Source organism: Anticarsia gemmatalis, chromosome 7 (assembly GCF_050436995.1).
Source record: "Anticarsia gemmatalis isolate Benzon Research Colony breed Stoneville strain chromosome 7, ilAntGemm2 primary, whole genome shotgun sequence".
NCBI lineage: Eukaryota > Metazoa > Arthropoda > Insecta > Lepidoptera > Erebidae > Anticarsia > Anticarsia gemmatalis.
The window spans coordinates 4,115,703-4,132,593 of record NC_134751.1 but is presented as its reverse complement, the minus strand read 5'-3'; the positions used below and the strand labels follow the sequence as shown (position 1 = coordinate 4,132,593).

Below are 16,891 nucleotides of genomic sequence, written 5' to 3'. Positions count from 1 at the left end.
CTACAACTAGTGAGAACTAAAATATTACCTACGTAATCGTAAAGATGCCACTTCACCAATTTTTGTAAAATAATTATGATAGGAATAGTGTAAAGTAAATTCTAAGTTCCCGAATTGTATACTGGCAACTATTAACATTTATACGTCATTCATCGCAATCACTGGCAATCAGTTTCATGGTTTCAGTTGACACAGGTTCTTAGTGCTAGATCACAGAGCCGTAAAACGGAATAACAAAAAAAAAAAAATTCAGTTGACAGTTCATTCATTCATTCACACAGGTGTCGGTATCCAGCGCGGGATAGATGAGATTTTATTTACCGGTCATAACTAATCTCGTATTTTGCGTAACAATTTATTAAAACCACGACAATGGACGAAACTCTGCTATTACCCTCGCCTAATTGGTTTTTAGTATCTAATTTAGCTGTAAGTACAGACGGGTGGATTATTTATGGAGGCCCAAGTAAAAGTATTTGTGTTATGGAGCCGCTTAACCACGAAGGTAGGGTGATCTCAGGAAATCAGACCTATAAAGCCCACGTCGCCCCACGGAGCCATTACGAAAAGTAAGACATCAATCTCCACGCTACTCGATCTAAAAGCTATTAACTGGACATAGAAATGTAAAGTTCTTTTTAATTTACAGAGTACTAAGTGTAGATGTATCAGCAGAATTTCCTGTGAAAAGGAACTTCATAAGTGGTAGCGCCGATGGTACCGTCAAACAATGGATTATGGAGAAATTAAATAGGACGTATAGGATTAAAAGCACTCATACCCATGAGGTGCATTACAATGAAAAGGAGGTAACAAAAAGTACAATATATTTAAAGTTATTATCCTATCTTATCTTGGGGGTGGGGGTGCCGGCTAATATCTGGCTAACACTACAACCACTATTGATCCTTTACTACTTTAGATTTTTGGGGGGCAGAACAGAACTTATCAGTTTTGTATTGCTCTCCATCGGTAGTAGCCTTTAATCTTCTAGTTTGGGGTATACCATCCTAGTAAATCCATTATTTTCTTTCCTAAAGGCTCACATTTACACAAAACATGCTTCATGGTTTACATGCATATATTTAAAGTTACTAGATAATGAAATTGGTGGCTACGCACTCTTAGATGTGTGTAATGTTAACACTTCTTTTCATATTAATTATAAAAAGAATTTATATTAAATAAAGATTAATCACTGGAATGTATGTACTTATTATTATGAACATATTAGTTAAGGTTAACTAAAGTAGGAAATTTTTACATCTTTGTAACTATCTGAACAAGGTTTGTATGACATTATTGGGATCGAAATTCTCATGGGAATGAAATCAACAGGATAAAATTGCACTTTACTTGGACGTAGTCATGCCTGTTTGCTAGATAATTGATGTATTATTGTAGCACACAAATGTTATGTTGTTATCTGCAATTGTATTGGTTATTATGTTTTTAGGAAATAATCGGAGTAGGTTATAGCACAGCAACTGTAGCCATAACGGTGGGCTGTTTTGGCAACATTGTGAAGTGGGACTTGATATCCAACGTCTGTAAAACATACAATAGGTTTATGGGTAACTTTAAACCAACATGTATGGCTTGTTCACCACATGTGCCCATGAATGTTGCCATTGGGACCAAACAGGGAGTCATCTTTGTGATGGATTTATCAGGTACTTGCAAACACAGTAATAAATTGTAATTTGTTATTTATGTATTGTATGTATTTCCTTATTTATGTTGAGTGACCTGTATAATGTATAATAAATATATATACATTATACAGGTCATTATGATATATTTATTTCAAATATTTTATATCTTGCATGCCTAAAATTTGTTTAAGACATTTATATAGGGAATGCAAAGTTCTGAACCCGTGCTTGGCTAGAGTGGTGGACTCAAGGCCTAAACCCTACCTGTTTGGGAGGAGATTCTTGCCCAGCAGTGGGACAGTAACGGGTTAAGAAAAAATCATATCACTACAATGTGGTTTCACTATGTTATGTTGATACAATTTTAATTTATATTAACTGAAGTATAACAAATTTCAGGCACTGGGAATACTGTATACAAGGTGAGAGGGCAAGATGATGAAATCACAAATGTTAGTTGGTGTCCTCAGTATGAGGTACTTGTAAACAAAACACTGAAGCAATCAGATCAAAGAGCTTCAGCTTCTAGCAGAATGGATGCTATCAAACAAGAGGGAGAGAAAATAGTTGAATTAGAACAATCTGGGGTAATCAAAAATCTTCCAGAAGATAGTTTTGATGAAACAGTAGTTGAGGAAGATGATACATTTGACATCTACAAAGATCATGAGGCTGATGAGTTTGGTCACAAGAAGTATGAACCAGAAGATATATTAGTTAAAGTGAAGGATGATAAACCTGCTGAGTTAGATTATTTAGCTGAATGCCTGAAGTTGAAGGACGAAATATTGAAACGGAAAAATCAAGATGAGTCATCAATAGCATCCCTAGTTGATGCCATGGATAAAACTCATGTAGATAAGTCCAGTGCTGACAGTGAACAGCCTGGAGGCAGTACTAGTAGACCAAAGTTAAAGGCCAGTAGGGAGTCCAAACATGTGGAAGCCAGTATGCATGTACAAAAACATCTCTTGGCTACTATTGGAAAATTTGGGTAATGTTGGGATTTTAATTTGATACAAGACCAGATAAGCAATAAGAATTGCAATTTTGTCACACGGACTTTTACAAACCTACAAACAATGCACACATAGGACAACCAGACCAGAAACAACGAATTATGTATCACACAAATATCTGTTCTCTGTGGGAATGGAATCCACGACCTGTCGACGTATTAGGTGTCAGATAGTAGTGGCGTGGCGAACACCAAACCACTGCGCCATAAAGACTGTTGATTTTTAACTTATAACAGTTATTTATTTATTTGGTTTTCCATTGATTTTCCAATACCACTATCTTAACAAAATCTCTGTAATACTTCTATAAATACAATAAATCGTTATATACTTTCTGCCCTTAAATTATTTGTATCATATTTTTAACAGTCTAGACTCTAGTAAAATAAAGGACTTTATTTATTTCAGTGGCGTGAGAGTATGGTCGAAGACTGGTAAATTGGTAGCTTCATGTTTAGTGCATGGTATTAATAGGCAGGCTAAAAATCAAAAACTTATGAGTTGGGCTACTTTATTGTGGTACAAACCTGATAGTCTGCTTATTGCCGATGGAAAGAGTCAATTAGTGGGATGCAACCCATTGAAGATTGACTGGTAAAGTATTTTTTAAACCTATGTATATTTTGCTATCATATCTGTCTTTATGGAGTGGTCAGTAGTGTATTTGTCTGATGATCATGTGTCTTTGGGTTTGATTCCAGGGCAAAGTTATTTTGGTTTTTTCTAATTTATATTAGAATATTTCTGAATGATAGCCAAGAGTTTAGTTCGACACTGACTCCTAAAATATTTTTTTTTTTTACCTTTTAGTTACAAGGAGATTTTGAAGGTGATTTTCTTCTTTTTGGATTAAAGGAAAGATTCAAAATGTCAAATTTGTATTCTTCTCACTAGAGAGATATATACAATTATACAGTGCGTAAGTTTTAAAAACAATATTTTACGTAGTTTGTTATTATTTTTGCAGTAAAAACAAATTGGAGTATAGTGTTCTTCACGCGCTGCACAAACGTGGGTTGTATGCTATAGTATCTGACGCTCCACGAGTGCAAAAGCCGTGCGACTCCCCTGAATCTCAGCATTGGACTGTTTACACCGCCTCACAAGATAGGAATATTATTAGATACTGTATGAAGACAAAAAGGAAGTTGGCGATACATAGTACCTGTGGAGGATATGTATATAACATTCAGTCCTGCCCATATGATGCTGGCAAGTAAGTATTAGCTTTGAGTTACATTTCCGTTGACATATTGTTTTGCTTTCATTTTCTCTCGTAATTACTTTGGTTGAAATATTTTATGAATAAAGTCATAAAAAAAAAATTATAAATTAATATAAGGTACTTGGGTCAAATATGGCCACATACCATTATTCCAAACTTCATTCACTTTACTCGACACTAGGCGACTAGCAGGCCCTGGGAGGTTGACAGGTACGCCGCTCGGATACATGCGATACTAACGATAATTTATTGTCGCGTTAAAATATTTCTTTTTTGGAATAATATGCTATGAGGCCATATTTTTTTTCATGGTGCAGGTTGTTTGCGACCACGACCAATGTTATCTTCGCCGAAACGGTAAAATGCGCGATCATGTTAATTTACTAAGCTACCTGGGTCAAATAGGGCCAGCCGAAAAATATGGCCATGGAAATATTAATTGTTGTATTCTAATAGCTAGGAAATTTACAATAAAATAATGACAAATGTATTGTATTGTAGAATAGCTATAGGTGTAGGAGACGGCGCAGTTCGAGTGTGGCAGTCGACGACATTGGCAGACGATGACACCAAGTTGTATATGGGCAGAGTGCAGCCGTACTGGCAGAATGTACAGGGCAAAGTGTTGACGGTGGCCTGGCACCCCACCAAGGAGAACTGCCTCGCCTACGGCACGGGGGAATCTAGGGTAATATACCTAAAAATATAGAATATTATACTAATATTATAAATGCGAAAGTTTGTGAGTATGTATGGATGTTTGTTACTCTTTCACGCAAATACTACTGAACCGATTACCGTGAAATTTGCTATGTAGGTAGCTGAAGGCCCAGAATAACACATTGGCTCTTTTTATCCCGGAATTACCGAGGGATCGGGATTTACATGGGAAAGGTTTCAACGCGGACGAAGTCGCGGGCGGCCTCTAGTATTCTATATATAACGTGCCCCTCCAATAGCTTATTTCCTTCAACGTATGGGTAGGTTAGGGGGTCCCTAGTCATGTAATATATAACAATTTGAATTATTATTATTCATTACCGAATTATTAACAATTAACTTTATTCACAAATTTTCACAGCCTGTACGTAAACAACTCGAGTAAAGTTCGTTCACCTGGCTCACGAGTCATATGATATTCGTATCAATGAAACTAAAATGAGAAAGAATGCTTCTACAATAAAACCTCTCTTTCCTTGCGACTCTGCTATTGGACGGGAGGCGCACGCTACGTTGCCGCTCCGTTTGATGTATTTTGATTGTTTATACAGAGTGATACTGTTTTGTTTACATATTATTATTTATTATTATTTAGTATGTGTGACATTTAAGTTTTTTCAATTAGCCAACAATGTAATTTTTTTGTTTGTTACATGTTTATTAAGCCCTAAACCCTACCCATAGGTTGAAGGAAATAAGCCATTGGAGCGGCACGTTGTATAACATCGGCCTTGCTCATTACCAAACTCCTGGTTATTATTGACAATATTTCACTTTTAATTAGAAAATATCGACCCTGGAATCAAAGTCCGATCTGGGGATACAAACCTGATGTTTTTGTACTATCGCGGCTCGTATAAGGCTCGTTACGCATATATTCGGTTCGGCGATAATCGACCTAGCAGGGCGGCAAAATCGAATATGTGTAGATCAGTGGTTCCCAACCAGTGGTTGCGAACCACAGGAAGTCAAAATAAGGTCCGCGAATGATTTTAAAATTTTTTTCGGGATGAATATTACACTTTATTTTTAATATACTAACATAGTGGTCCCAACTAACAAAAATAATATAAAAGTGGTCCCGGACTGAGAAAAGGTTGGGAACCCCTGGTGTAGATGAACCAGCCGAACGAGTGAATCGAGTCGGTTTTGTCGTTCGATAAATATTGCCGAACTGAATATGCATGGAGACTTCGCGAACTTCGAAAATTCGTCGGTCTAAACCCGAAGGCCTATTATGGTTCGTAAAACCGAAATTTCGTCAAATCTTTAAGGTGTTTGTTTATGTCCTTTTCCTTTTATACACGAGTATTTGATACGAGTAGGCAGTATCGGATAAGCACGCCTTCGTACCATAGTTCGACCGAATTTTTTTTACGGATAGAATTGTGATAAGAAACAAACGAAATCTAAACGAATATTCGTTTCCGATCATAGTGAGGCCTTCGTAATTTAGTCGAATCCGGGTGTTACGGCGCGCGTGTGCGTGTGCAGGTGGGGCTGCTGGACACCAGCGGGCGCGGCGAGCGGCCGGCGCGGGCGCTGGCGCCGGCGCTCAGCGGCGCCGTGTACTCGCTGTGCTGGGGCCCGCGCCTGGAGCTGTGGGCCGCCGCCGGCGCCCGCCTGCAGCGCTACTGCGCCGCGCGGCCCCATGCAGGTACGTCACTCTGTATGAATACTCGCTGTGCTGGGGCCCGCGCCTGGAGCTGTGGGCCGCCGCCGGCGCCCGCCTGCAGCGCTACTGCGCCGCGCGGCCCCATGCAGGTACGTCACTCTGTATGAATACTCGCTGTGCTGGGGCCCGCGCCTGGAGCTGTGGGCCGCCGCCGGCGCCCGCCTGCAGCGCTACTGCGCCGCGCGGCCCCATGCAGGTACGTCACTCTGTATGAATACTCGCTGTGCTGGGGCCCGCGCCTGGAGCTGTGGGCCGCCGCCGGCGCCCGCCTGCAGCGCTACTGCGCCGCGCGGCCCCATGCAGGTACGTCACTCTGTATGAATACTCGCTGTGCTGGGGCCCGCGCCTGGAGCTGTGGGCCGCCGCCGGCGCCCGCCTGCAGCGCTACTGCGCCGCGCGGCCCCATGCAGGTACGTCACTCTGTATGAATACTCGCTGTGCTGGGGCCCGCGCCTGGAGCTGTGGGCCGCCGCCGGCGCCCGCCTGCAGCGCTACTGCGCCGCGCGGCCCCATGCAGGTACGTCACTCTGTATGAATACTCGCTGTGCTGGGGCCCGCGCCTGGAGCTGTGGGCCGCCGCCGGCGCCCGCCTGCAGCGCTACTGCGCCGCGCGGCCCCATGCAGGTACGTCACTCTGTATGAATACTCGCTGTGCTGGGGCCCGCGCCTGGAGCTGTGGGCCGCCGCCGGCGCCCGCCTGCAGCGCTACTGCGCCGCGCGGCCCCATGCAGGTACGTCACTCTGTATGAATACTCGCTGTGCTGGGGCCCGCGCCTGGAGCTGTGGGCCGCCGCCGGCGCCCGCCTGCAGCGCTACTGCGCCGCGCGGCCCCATGCAGGTACGTCACTCTGTATGAATACTCGCTGTGCTGGGGCCCGCGCCTGGAGCTGTGGGCCGCCGCCGGCGCCCGCCTGCAGCGCTACTGCGCCGCGCGGCCCCATGCAGGTACGTCACTCTGTATGAATACTTGCTGTGCTGGGGCCCGCGCCTGGAGCTGTGGGCCGCCGCCGGCGCCCGCCTGCAGCGCTACTGCGCCGCGCGGCCCCATGCAGGTACGTCACTCTGTATGAATACTCGCTGTGCTAGGACACAAATAAATTGCTCCGTGTGGAAATCGAACCCACGACCTCCTGACGCAGGGGCCGAAACAGGTCAGTAAAGTCAGTAAAAGTCAGTATTTTTGGACCTGGTCAGTAAAAGTCAGTATTTTAGAAAATCGGTCAGTATTGTCAGTATTTTTCCAAACTCACACACGTTTTTTTTTGGTTTTCCTTTGCTGTTGGCCAATCTTACATTCTCGATTTGCCCAGTAATCATATCAGAGGGCTGCTTTGGATGCTCGATATTATGTTGATGATCTGCGTAATATATATGTTACTGTAAAAGCCCGAACAGTGGTAAAACCTAAGATTTACCAACTCTCAATGGTAAAAGTCCGAACAAGCCGGAGTTTAAAAACTGTAACATATACTGTATATTACAAAACTCCTTCTTCATAACTATGTAACCGTATAATTATATACCGTAACATAGTCATAAAGAAGGAGTTTTGGGCAAAGCGACATGGGTAAGTTAGGTTAGAAGGCTGAGGTGGGAAAGTTAACCTTTGTCGTTATTTTTTTTTTAATCCACCCAGCAGGAATGCAATGCAATGTAGGAAAGCACCCCACGAAGCGGGGCTCCGGCGACATCTCGACATCATCAAGTGAATAGAGGTAAAAGTTCGAAATAAAAGAATTGTTCGGACTTTTACCATTGAGAGTTGGCAAATCTTAGGTTATACTGGAAAATCTTAGGATTTACCACAGTTCGGGCTTTTACAGTAACATATACATGTATTAAAGCATCACATGACTTCAATAGAACAGCAAATTAAAATTTACTATTTTTTGAAATCAATATTTTTGAAGTGAAAATTCTTTAGCGCCGTTTCGCACTTTTGCGAAACTTCGTAAGACCTGATTGAAAATTCGTAAGACCTGATTAAAAATTCTTAAGACCTGATTGAAAACTCGTAAGAGCTGATTGAAAACTCGTAAGAGCTGATTGAAAACTCGTAAGACCTGATTGAAAATTCGTAAGACCTGATTGAAAACTCGTAAGACCTGATTGAAAATTCGTAAGACCTGATTGAAAACTTTATTAACAAAGCTTTTTAACACACTAAAAAGGCAATGCTTGTTGACTACGGGGATGGTGGAGACCAATAACCGAAAATAAGCTTTTTAACAGTCTTAAAAAAAGGATTTTGACTTCTCAATTCGACTGTATTTTTTGTTATTTCACACCATTCACCTGAAAAACGGTTTAGAAATGGTCTGTATTTGGTCAGTATTTTTGAATTTTTGGTCAGTAAAATCAGTATTTTCGACCTCGGAACTTGTTTCGGCCCCTGCCTGACGCAATCAATGGTAGCGGCGTGGCGACCTAAATCACTGCGCCACGGAGGCAGCTGATCTGTCCACGGCAGTTGCTTATAACACTGTAAATAGATCCTTATTTACTTGACGTCAATGAACGTGTTAATCCACTTTAGTAAATAATACCTATTCGAATTCTGAGTTTACTGTGACAACTTATTTTATCTGCACGTTTAGCGCAGTGGCTAAAGTGGTCTTCTCGCCGCAATAATCGTAGCGCCGTGTGTGGTGGGCTCGAATCACACCTGAGATAAATATTTGTGTGATGACCACGAGTATCTCGAGTTTTTGAACCGAGTTTATATAAGTATGTATTTAGAAGTATATAAGTATGTTTATCAGTTTTTTGGTTACCATAGTACAAGTTCTGCTTAGTTTGGAATTGAATGACCGTGTCTGAGATGTCCAACTATACATTTATATATTAACATAATGTTTGCGAGCGGTAAGGTTGTTTTATGGAGCTAATATTCCATAGATCCGGAGTCAATAGAGGTAGTGGTAGAAGGTGAGAAGTGGCAAGTAGTGGCAGCGTCATGGAGCCAACGAGGCATACTGTGCGGCTCGAGTTCAGGCTGTATCGCCGTCCTCGATCCTGAGACCCACCAGCCGCTGGCAGTCTCGTTCTTATTCAAGTTAGTATAAAGCTGCCCATGACTAAAATCAATCTGACTTATGACTAAAAATCTTATTGTGCAATAATGATTGATGATTCCACAGTCAAATTGAACATCATCTTGTATGGATAGTATCAAAAATATTGCACAATATAAACACTAAACAGCCAATAATATTGAGCAATACACAATATTGTGCAGTATTATCGTATGTGTAAAATAATTTTAGGGTCACAATTGATGCTAAATCCAACCAACCGACAATTTAACTTATTAATGTCCCACTGCTGGGCAAGGTTCTTCTCCCGAAATGAGGGAGGGGTAAGCATTTAGTCCACTACACTGGTCAAGTGCGGGTTGGGCCATTGCATTTCTTTAAGAACTGCTCTAAAGAACGCTCAGGCATGCAGTTGCAAGTCGCATCACGATGTTTTCCTTCACTGTTGGAACAACGTAGTTACTAGTAACTACGTTGCAAATTATTAAACATTTTTGAATCCATTTATGTTTGTTTTAAAGAATAAAAGTATGTTTTATAATATATAAGTAGATTCCCTTTATGGCCCATAATTTTTTCCACTCTGTATATAGGCAGATAGATTAGTTATTTTTTGTATTGCAGTAAAATGATTCACTCGTTGGAATGGCATCCAATACAGACATCGTATTCGAGTGAGGAGTCCGCGTATAAGAATCTGTTTGCAGCGACATCTATGGATAGGCACAACCATGTTGCTGTAATTGAATACACGGACAAAGAAGGTATTTTACATATCACAATACTTCGTTATTATACTCAGCTAACATTTGCCCGCGTGGTTTGTGACTAAGGCTTACTTTTCATACAAACTTTCATCCTTGATTGATCAAAATCCTTTCATAGCGAATGCCTACGTCATAACATCTACCTGCATTCCAAATTTCAGCCCGATCCGTCCAGTGGTTTGGGCTGTACGTTAATAGATCACTAAGTCAGTCACCTTTGAGCTACATATATTTAGATACATTGCATTGGTATCATCAGTTTACACTCCCCGTCAGAAAAAGCGAAACACCTCTCAAATTAACTTCAAACCAAACAATGTTATGTCAAATGTAATGTTAGTATGCTTTGCTTCCTTTTCCACTTAAAGCTTTTTCTTTTATTAAATTTCTTTGGATTTCGATTCAAGATGATAGTCTTGGACTGCACATCTTGTAACGTATGTAATTATGACGTATTTATGCTATGTTTACGTTTGAAGGTGGCGGTAAGGCTTTGGTGACGTATAAAATGTTGTCGGGTCACAAGTCAACAGTGTTCCAAGTGTCATGGAGCCCACATCGCGAGGAACACTTGCTGTCTACGTCGCATGACAGCACTGTCAGGGTAAGTGCTACTTTGCGACTATCTACCAGGGTGCGATTTCCGGGTCGGGTAAAGTTCTATTTGAAACTTAATAATTTTTCTTTTCGAGTCATTTCAATTACAGATTTTGTGTCTGAGTGAATTCAAGCATTCGCTTCTGAAGCAAGTGGTCGATGGTTAGAACCCAAGAGAACACACCATGGTCCACGTTTACAAAGAGCTTTTGTAGTCGCTAACAATAGTTAGAAACTTGAAATTAACAACCGTCTTACCGAGAGATATCGTGATGTAACACAGGTAACTGAGTTGTGGAGGTCCCATAGGCAGACGCTCCTTGTAAAATACTGGTACTTAGGTTCATCCAGTGAGACTGGAAGCCGACTCCAACATAGTTAGAAGAAAGGCTAGTTGATGATGAGTCACATATACAAGAGGGCGAGCCTATTGCCATTTCCGGGCACTTCACCAAACTGGGCTACAATTGATAAAATAATATAAATTAAAAAAGACAAAATAAATAATACTCGGGAATTGAACCCAACACCTCACGATTACCAGTCGGGTACACCACCGACCGCGCCAACTTTATTTATTGGCGACCCAAGAGCAATTCTTAGTGCGGGAGATGTTTTTTTTAGCGGGAGTCTTACAAACATACAAACAACGGACACAAAGTACAAGCAGACCTGGAACGATTATTAGTGGATCGCACAAATAATTGTTCCGTGGGGGAATCGAACCCACGACCTCTCGACGCAATAGTAGCGGGCGCGGTGACCTTAACCACTGCGCCAGGGAGGCAATAACTGATCGTTATTTGTTATTCAGATCTGGGACATAACGTCTGGAGTATGTATATCAATATTTGGCGGCCACATGGTGTCGGCACTGAGCGCGACGTGGCTCGCCATGCCGCAGTTCGAGACTAAAGTCCTGTCCGGCGGAGGGGACGCCTGCCTCCGATTATGGGATATGAACGATCACAAACCTGAACATTACGAGGGTATATTCATATTCAAAATTTAATTTTCTTATTCTTATCGTATGTTATAGTGGTCAACCAAGTGTCAAAGTTTTACAAGCCGCCTTTGATATGACTTTGATATCTTAATTGACAACAACCGGGACGGGCTTTTTACGTGCCCTCCGAAGCACGGAAAGGCTGAATTAAAATACCGCTATGCAAATGTAATAATTAATGTTTAATAATTAAGGTTTGCTTAACCCACAGATCGTTTACCGATCGGTGAGCTCAAATGGCTATTAGTATCAAGTATCAAGATACTCTTATTAAATTACTTTAATTATAATTATAACTTTAGCGTAATTTATAAAAAAAGTTGTCAATTCATTTTGATGCAGAAGTCAAACACGAAACAATGCACAAACAAAAGAAAGCGGAAAATATTGACACGAGAGAAGAAAAAAAAAGGAAACCGAAAGAAGAACCAGGGTTGGAGCTGAATAAGGAGGTTGTTGAGAATGTGGCTGCTAACGTGGCTGTAAGTTCTCAGAACCACACGGATATCGCTAGGAAATCACAAAAGAAATTCATCATGCCGCTTACACATAAACAAATGAACCCCTGCCCATTGAAAGCTGTCAAGAGAGCTATCGACATGTACGTCAAAAACACAGACAATCATGCAAAACGTGAAGAATCTAGTGAGGATCACGATCTTCGCTTTTTGAAGTTATTCGGGAGCATTAACGATGTTAATGAAGTATTGGATAATGAGAGTGAGTATGTCACAACGAATAAAGCAAACTTATTAAACAATATTACGATTACTAGCTTGCCAATAGTATGCTCTTGAGATGCCTCTTATGGTTTCAATGCTAATATTATGTAAGTAGATGCTCCCATCCTGTTTCCAATACTATACTTAGGCCGCTACAAACGTGCGAACTACGTCATAATCAAAATAATCATAGGGATGTGACAATGTGTAAGTGCGAGCGAGAGACACAGATAAAATGACATGACTTAGTTCGCACGTTTTTAATTGCCCGAGTATAGTTAATAACTTGTTGTCTAGCACCTTAACATATTGATTTAATTTATGTTATGACCAAAGTGTATTCGGTATTGTTGGTAGCAGCTCCTAACATCATTAATGATTTATACCTATGAGAAATATTGTTAAAACTATTAGGCGATAAAAAAAAGTTGCCAGGAGTTTCATGCCAGCTTTTCTCATTAGCCCTACCTTCCGAACTGGCGGTAAATTCGATCTGTGTATCATTAACTACCAAAGTGTCAGCATTGACGTGAATGGATGAGTTGATTTTGGTTTTCAACGATCGATTTTTAATATTCCAATCGTTTTCACTTGCAGTGGAAAACCTACAAGAGGAGTGTAAAGAAGGTTGGATGGCGCTGGCGATGTTTCGTGGCCAAATCGATTCTATGATCCAGTTTGCGAGCCAGAACGACATGCTCTATCCATTCCTAATAAGTATGGCGCCCTGCGTTTCTTTCAAGTGAGTTATTAGACTTGCTACTTGTATTTATCGAACAACTAAACCGACTCGAAGAAATTACTGCACTTGTTTGGCTAGGGCCGATCGGGTTGTTAATTCGGCTCTATAAATCATTCGAATCCGCAGTATTGGTGGATCGAAAAAGCCGCCCTGTTGCAACATTAGGTGTTGGCTTATGCCCATCGGATATTTCCTGCGGGTCCAATCGTCAGATTTGGTTCAATTCTCTGTTCTTTATTTTCTTTTGGAGAACTTTAACAAACCATCACCACCGTTTATGCCAACTTACACAAATATAAACTGTTCTTATTAAACAATCTATCCATTTATATGCCATATAACCGTATGAAATCCCTTTACTAGTTTAAAATTTTATTAACATGAGACATGATTATGCATTTTGTAAGCTATCAAAGTATTTTCTAAGATTTCTATCAAAATTGCCCGGAGTTTGGAAGTTGAGGTCGTAGACCTCTGTGCCTCGGAGAGTACGTAAAGCCTTCGGTCCTGCGCCTGATCTCTCCTCGGTCGTGTCGGGTGTCCGTCTCACCGAACTATGGGAGAGAAGAAAAAGAGAGTGTGCCGGTGTGATGTGCACAGACGCGCAACAGTATAAACAAAGTCCTGCACAATTGGTTGGTTTCAATAAAACTGGCCTCCGTAGCCGAATATCGGCCAGGAAGATGTTATTATTATTATTTATTTTGATATTATTTATTCCAGATATTGGAAAGAGACGATGCAGCTATATATTGCACAAATAGACCGACTTGTTGCTAAAGGGAAAGAAGAGAAAGTTACCGGTATGTTTACGATGTGTATGACTTTACCTAATGACGTCTCTTACTAATTTGGCGACATACACACATAATACATGATAACAGTGATAAACGAGTGTAGAGTAGATGACGGTTCGAACCCGAGGCAACAATGAGTTTTCGAATGTTTGTGTGTATTATAAATAATATAATTATCACTTGCATCTAACGGTGAAGGAAAAGAGCGTGATGAAACCTTGTGCCTAAATTTTGTTGAACACATTTCTTGAGTCTCTAACCCATAATTGGTGCAACAGCGTGGTGGACTTAAGGCCTAACCCCTTGTTAATTTATAGGGAAACCATTGCCCAGCAGTAGGACAGTTACGCGTAAGAAAAAATATATATAGCTGACCCGGCAAACGTTGTTTTGCCATGTAAATTAAAAAATATATATTGTCACTTAGGAGTACGAAAAATAGATGTTGGCCGATTCTCAGACCTACTCAATATGCTCACAAAATTTCATGAGAATCGGTCAAGCCGTTTCGGAGGAGTATGGCAACGAAAACTGTCACGCGATAATTTTATATGTATATATATTTTTTTTTAATCTAAACCATTCTCAGATCCCCTTGAACACACACAAAAAATTTCATCAAAATCGGTCCAGTCGTTTAAGGAAGTTCAGTGACATACACACTTACAGAAGAAAGGCGTTGGCAAAGTGCCGCCATTTACCTATACCTCATTATCATTCATCAGCCTAGCCTTCCTTCCAACATTGGAGTCAGCTTTTAGTTTCACCGGATGCAGCTGGATAGCAGTATTTTTATACAGATATTCCTATGCTATATAATGTGATGATTATTTTTTCTGACAGATCAGAAGTTCTTCGTCGGCCCGGTGTATAGAAAGGCGATGGCGCTGTTGAGCATCCACGATGTGAAAGGCGCTGTGGTTGTACTCAACGAAGCCAAGTTGTTCAAAGAAGCCTACGTATTATGTCGACTAAGGTAAATTAAATAACTTATCTTAAAAAATTACAATACGCCTGTTATCGCTCATGGCCAGTTTTGCTTACCTGCTGGAAGGTAAACGATCTGTGGATTAAGCTACCGTTGGTGCGGTCGTTTCATAGATGGGTAGTCGATTAACAGTCGATTGTTGTCAATTAAGATAACAGTCGTTAAGCCATGTCAAAGGCCTTTCGGGCGGCTTGAACAGCTTTGCCACTGGACTGATCACTAACCATACGCTAGATAGATAGGTAGACGCCTGTTATATCTGAGGATGTAGCAAAGATTTATAAAATACACCCACGTTTCGCTATTAATAGTGTTAGTCTCATACTATAGGGGGCGAGCCTATCGCCACATACCGAACTCTTAACCAAACCCCAGGTTACTATTGACAAATAATTTAAAATGAATCAGAAAAGACCAACAGTACTTTACATGACTCGATAATTCGAGATCTCTTACTCAGTAGTACAATACACTACGGACCGCGCCACGGTTCAACAAATCGGCAGATGCTATTTATACCATGCTAACTAAAATTTTGGTAAAATCGGTTGTTTTATGCTAAATTACTTAAAATGTGTTCTATTAAATGCCATAAATATTTCACAAACAAATACCAAAAAATAACGAAGTTACAAATATTATACAACGCTAACTATACACTTACTACTACTACTTTTTATTCCAAATGTTATCAGATCATTTTAAACGCTTTTACTGTAAAGTTCACTTTAAGGTGCAACGCAGACGACAGACTATCCTTGACGCACTTTTTAGTCTGTGAAAATAGAACCTACGCAATTATATGTAGTAACGCGCCGGACTTTTTGCGCTTTGTGTGCGTTACTGCATATAATGGCATGAGTTCTATTTTCACGGACTAAAAAGTGCGTCACGGATAGTCTGTCGTCTGCGCTGCACCTAAGGGCGCGTTCCTACTATGTTGTGGCGACAGATAATCGTGTAGTTTTAAGTATCGTGGCTTATATGTTTATATGGAGGTGTTCACATATAGAACGACACGACGTACTGTCGTCTACGTTATTTTTTGCAGTAACGACAGATTATCGCGACAGTGGAGACGGCGATAAAATTATTTGACGACAAACAATAGAACAGCTAGAGACGACAGTCGTCCAACGATAAATTAATTGTTACGACATAGTGGGAACGCGCCCTAACGAGTTAGCGTAGTAAAATAGCTGTTGTCGAAATATAAATATGATGTTTACTGTATTACTTATATTTCAGATACATGGATAGTATAGCAGAAGAAACACTGCAACTGTGGGCCAAGGAGAGCCTTTTTAGTGGAAATTCGCGAGTATCGGCCATTTGGTTAGTTATATTAATTGTTTTTGTATTGAGCGTTTGTTTTGCGCGTTTACGCCTGTTCCAGTAAACACGGTAAAATTCAATTAAATGGTATGCTATAAAAATTGGACCTCGTACGGCGTGTTTACACACGACTGTATACGCTCAGGAAAAAAAATAGCTAGACTGAAATTTCTCTTAATCCGTCAAATATTTGCCATATGAGACGATTGTATTTGCTAATATGTAATTTTATTCACTCAGTAACATCGCGTTGGGTAACATAGCAGAAGCTGCGACTATCCTTGCCAAGTTTAAAGATCAAGAATCACTCAGTTATGCTGCAGATCTTGCTAAACTTGCTGGCAGAACAACATTCGCCGATCACGTGGAGAAGAAAGCTCAACTGCAAGGCAATGTGGATGTGGAACATACGGAAGAGTTGTTAGAAGAGTTACCCTCTCGAATACAGCTGCTGTTAGTCGAAAACGCGCAAAACGACAATTTAAGTGCTCACGATGATATTCGAGGCGAAGAATAAGTGTATCGCCTATAGCCACATTGTATAATCTCATTCAATCACTTGTTACCAATAAAAGTTAAAACATTTTTTAATTGCAAACATTTATTTC

The 16,891-nt window shown here is 40.7% G+C and overlaps 1 protein-coding gene across 1 annotated transcript; it reads left to right on the top strand.

Moving 5' to 3' along the window:
• Positions 1–194: 194 nt before the first annotated feature.
• On the top strand, positions 195–16,883 carry rig (gem nuclear organelle associated protein rigor mortis). The gene is made up of 18 exons (XM_076116548.1): positions 195–569; positions 650–809; positions 1,457–1,673; positions 2,055–2,649; positions 3,083–3,268; positions 3,642–3,890; positions 4,401–4,587; positions 6,114–6,276; positions 9,193–9,349; positions 9,954–10,093; positions 10,576–10,700; positions 11,508–11,682; positions 12,042–12,419; positions 13,019–13,163; positions 13,887–13,966; positions 14,804–14,936; positions 16,197–16,283; positions 16,524–16,883. The coding sequence occupies exons 1-18, from the start codon at positions 373–375 to the stop codon at positions 16,798–16,800; spliced, it is 3,651 nt and encodes a 1,216-aa protein (XP_075972663.1). The 5' UTR covers positions 195–372; the 3' UTR covers positions 16,801–16,883.
• Positions 16,884–16,891: the final 8 nt, after the last annotated feature.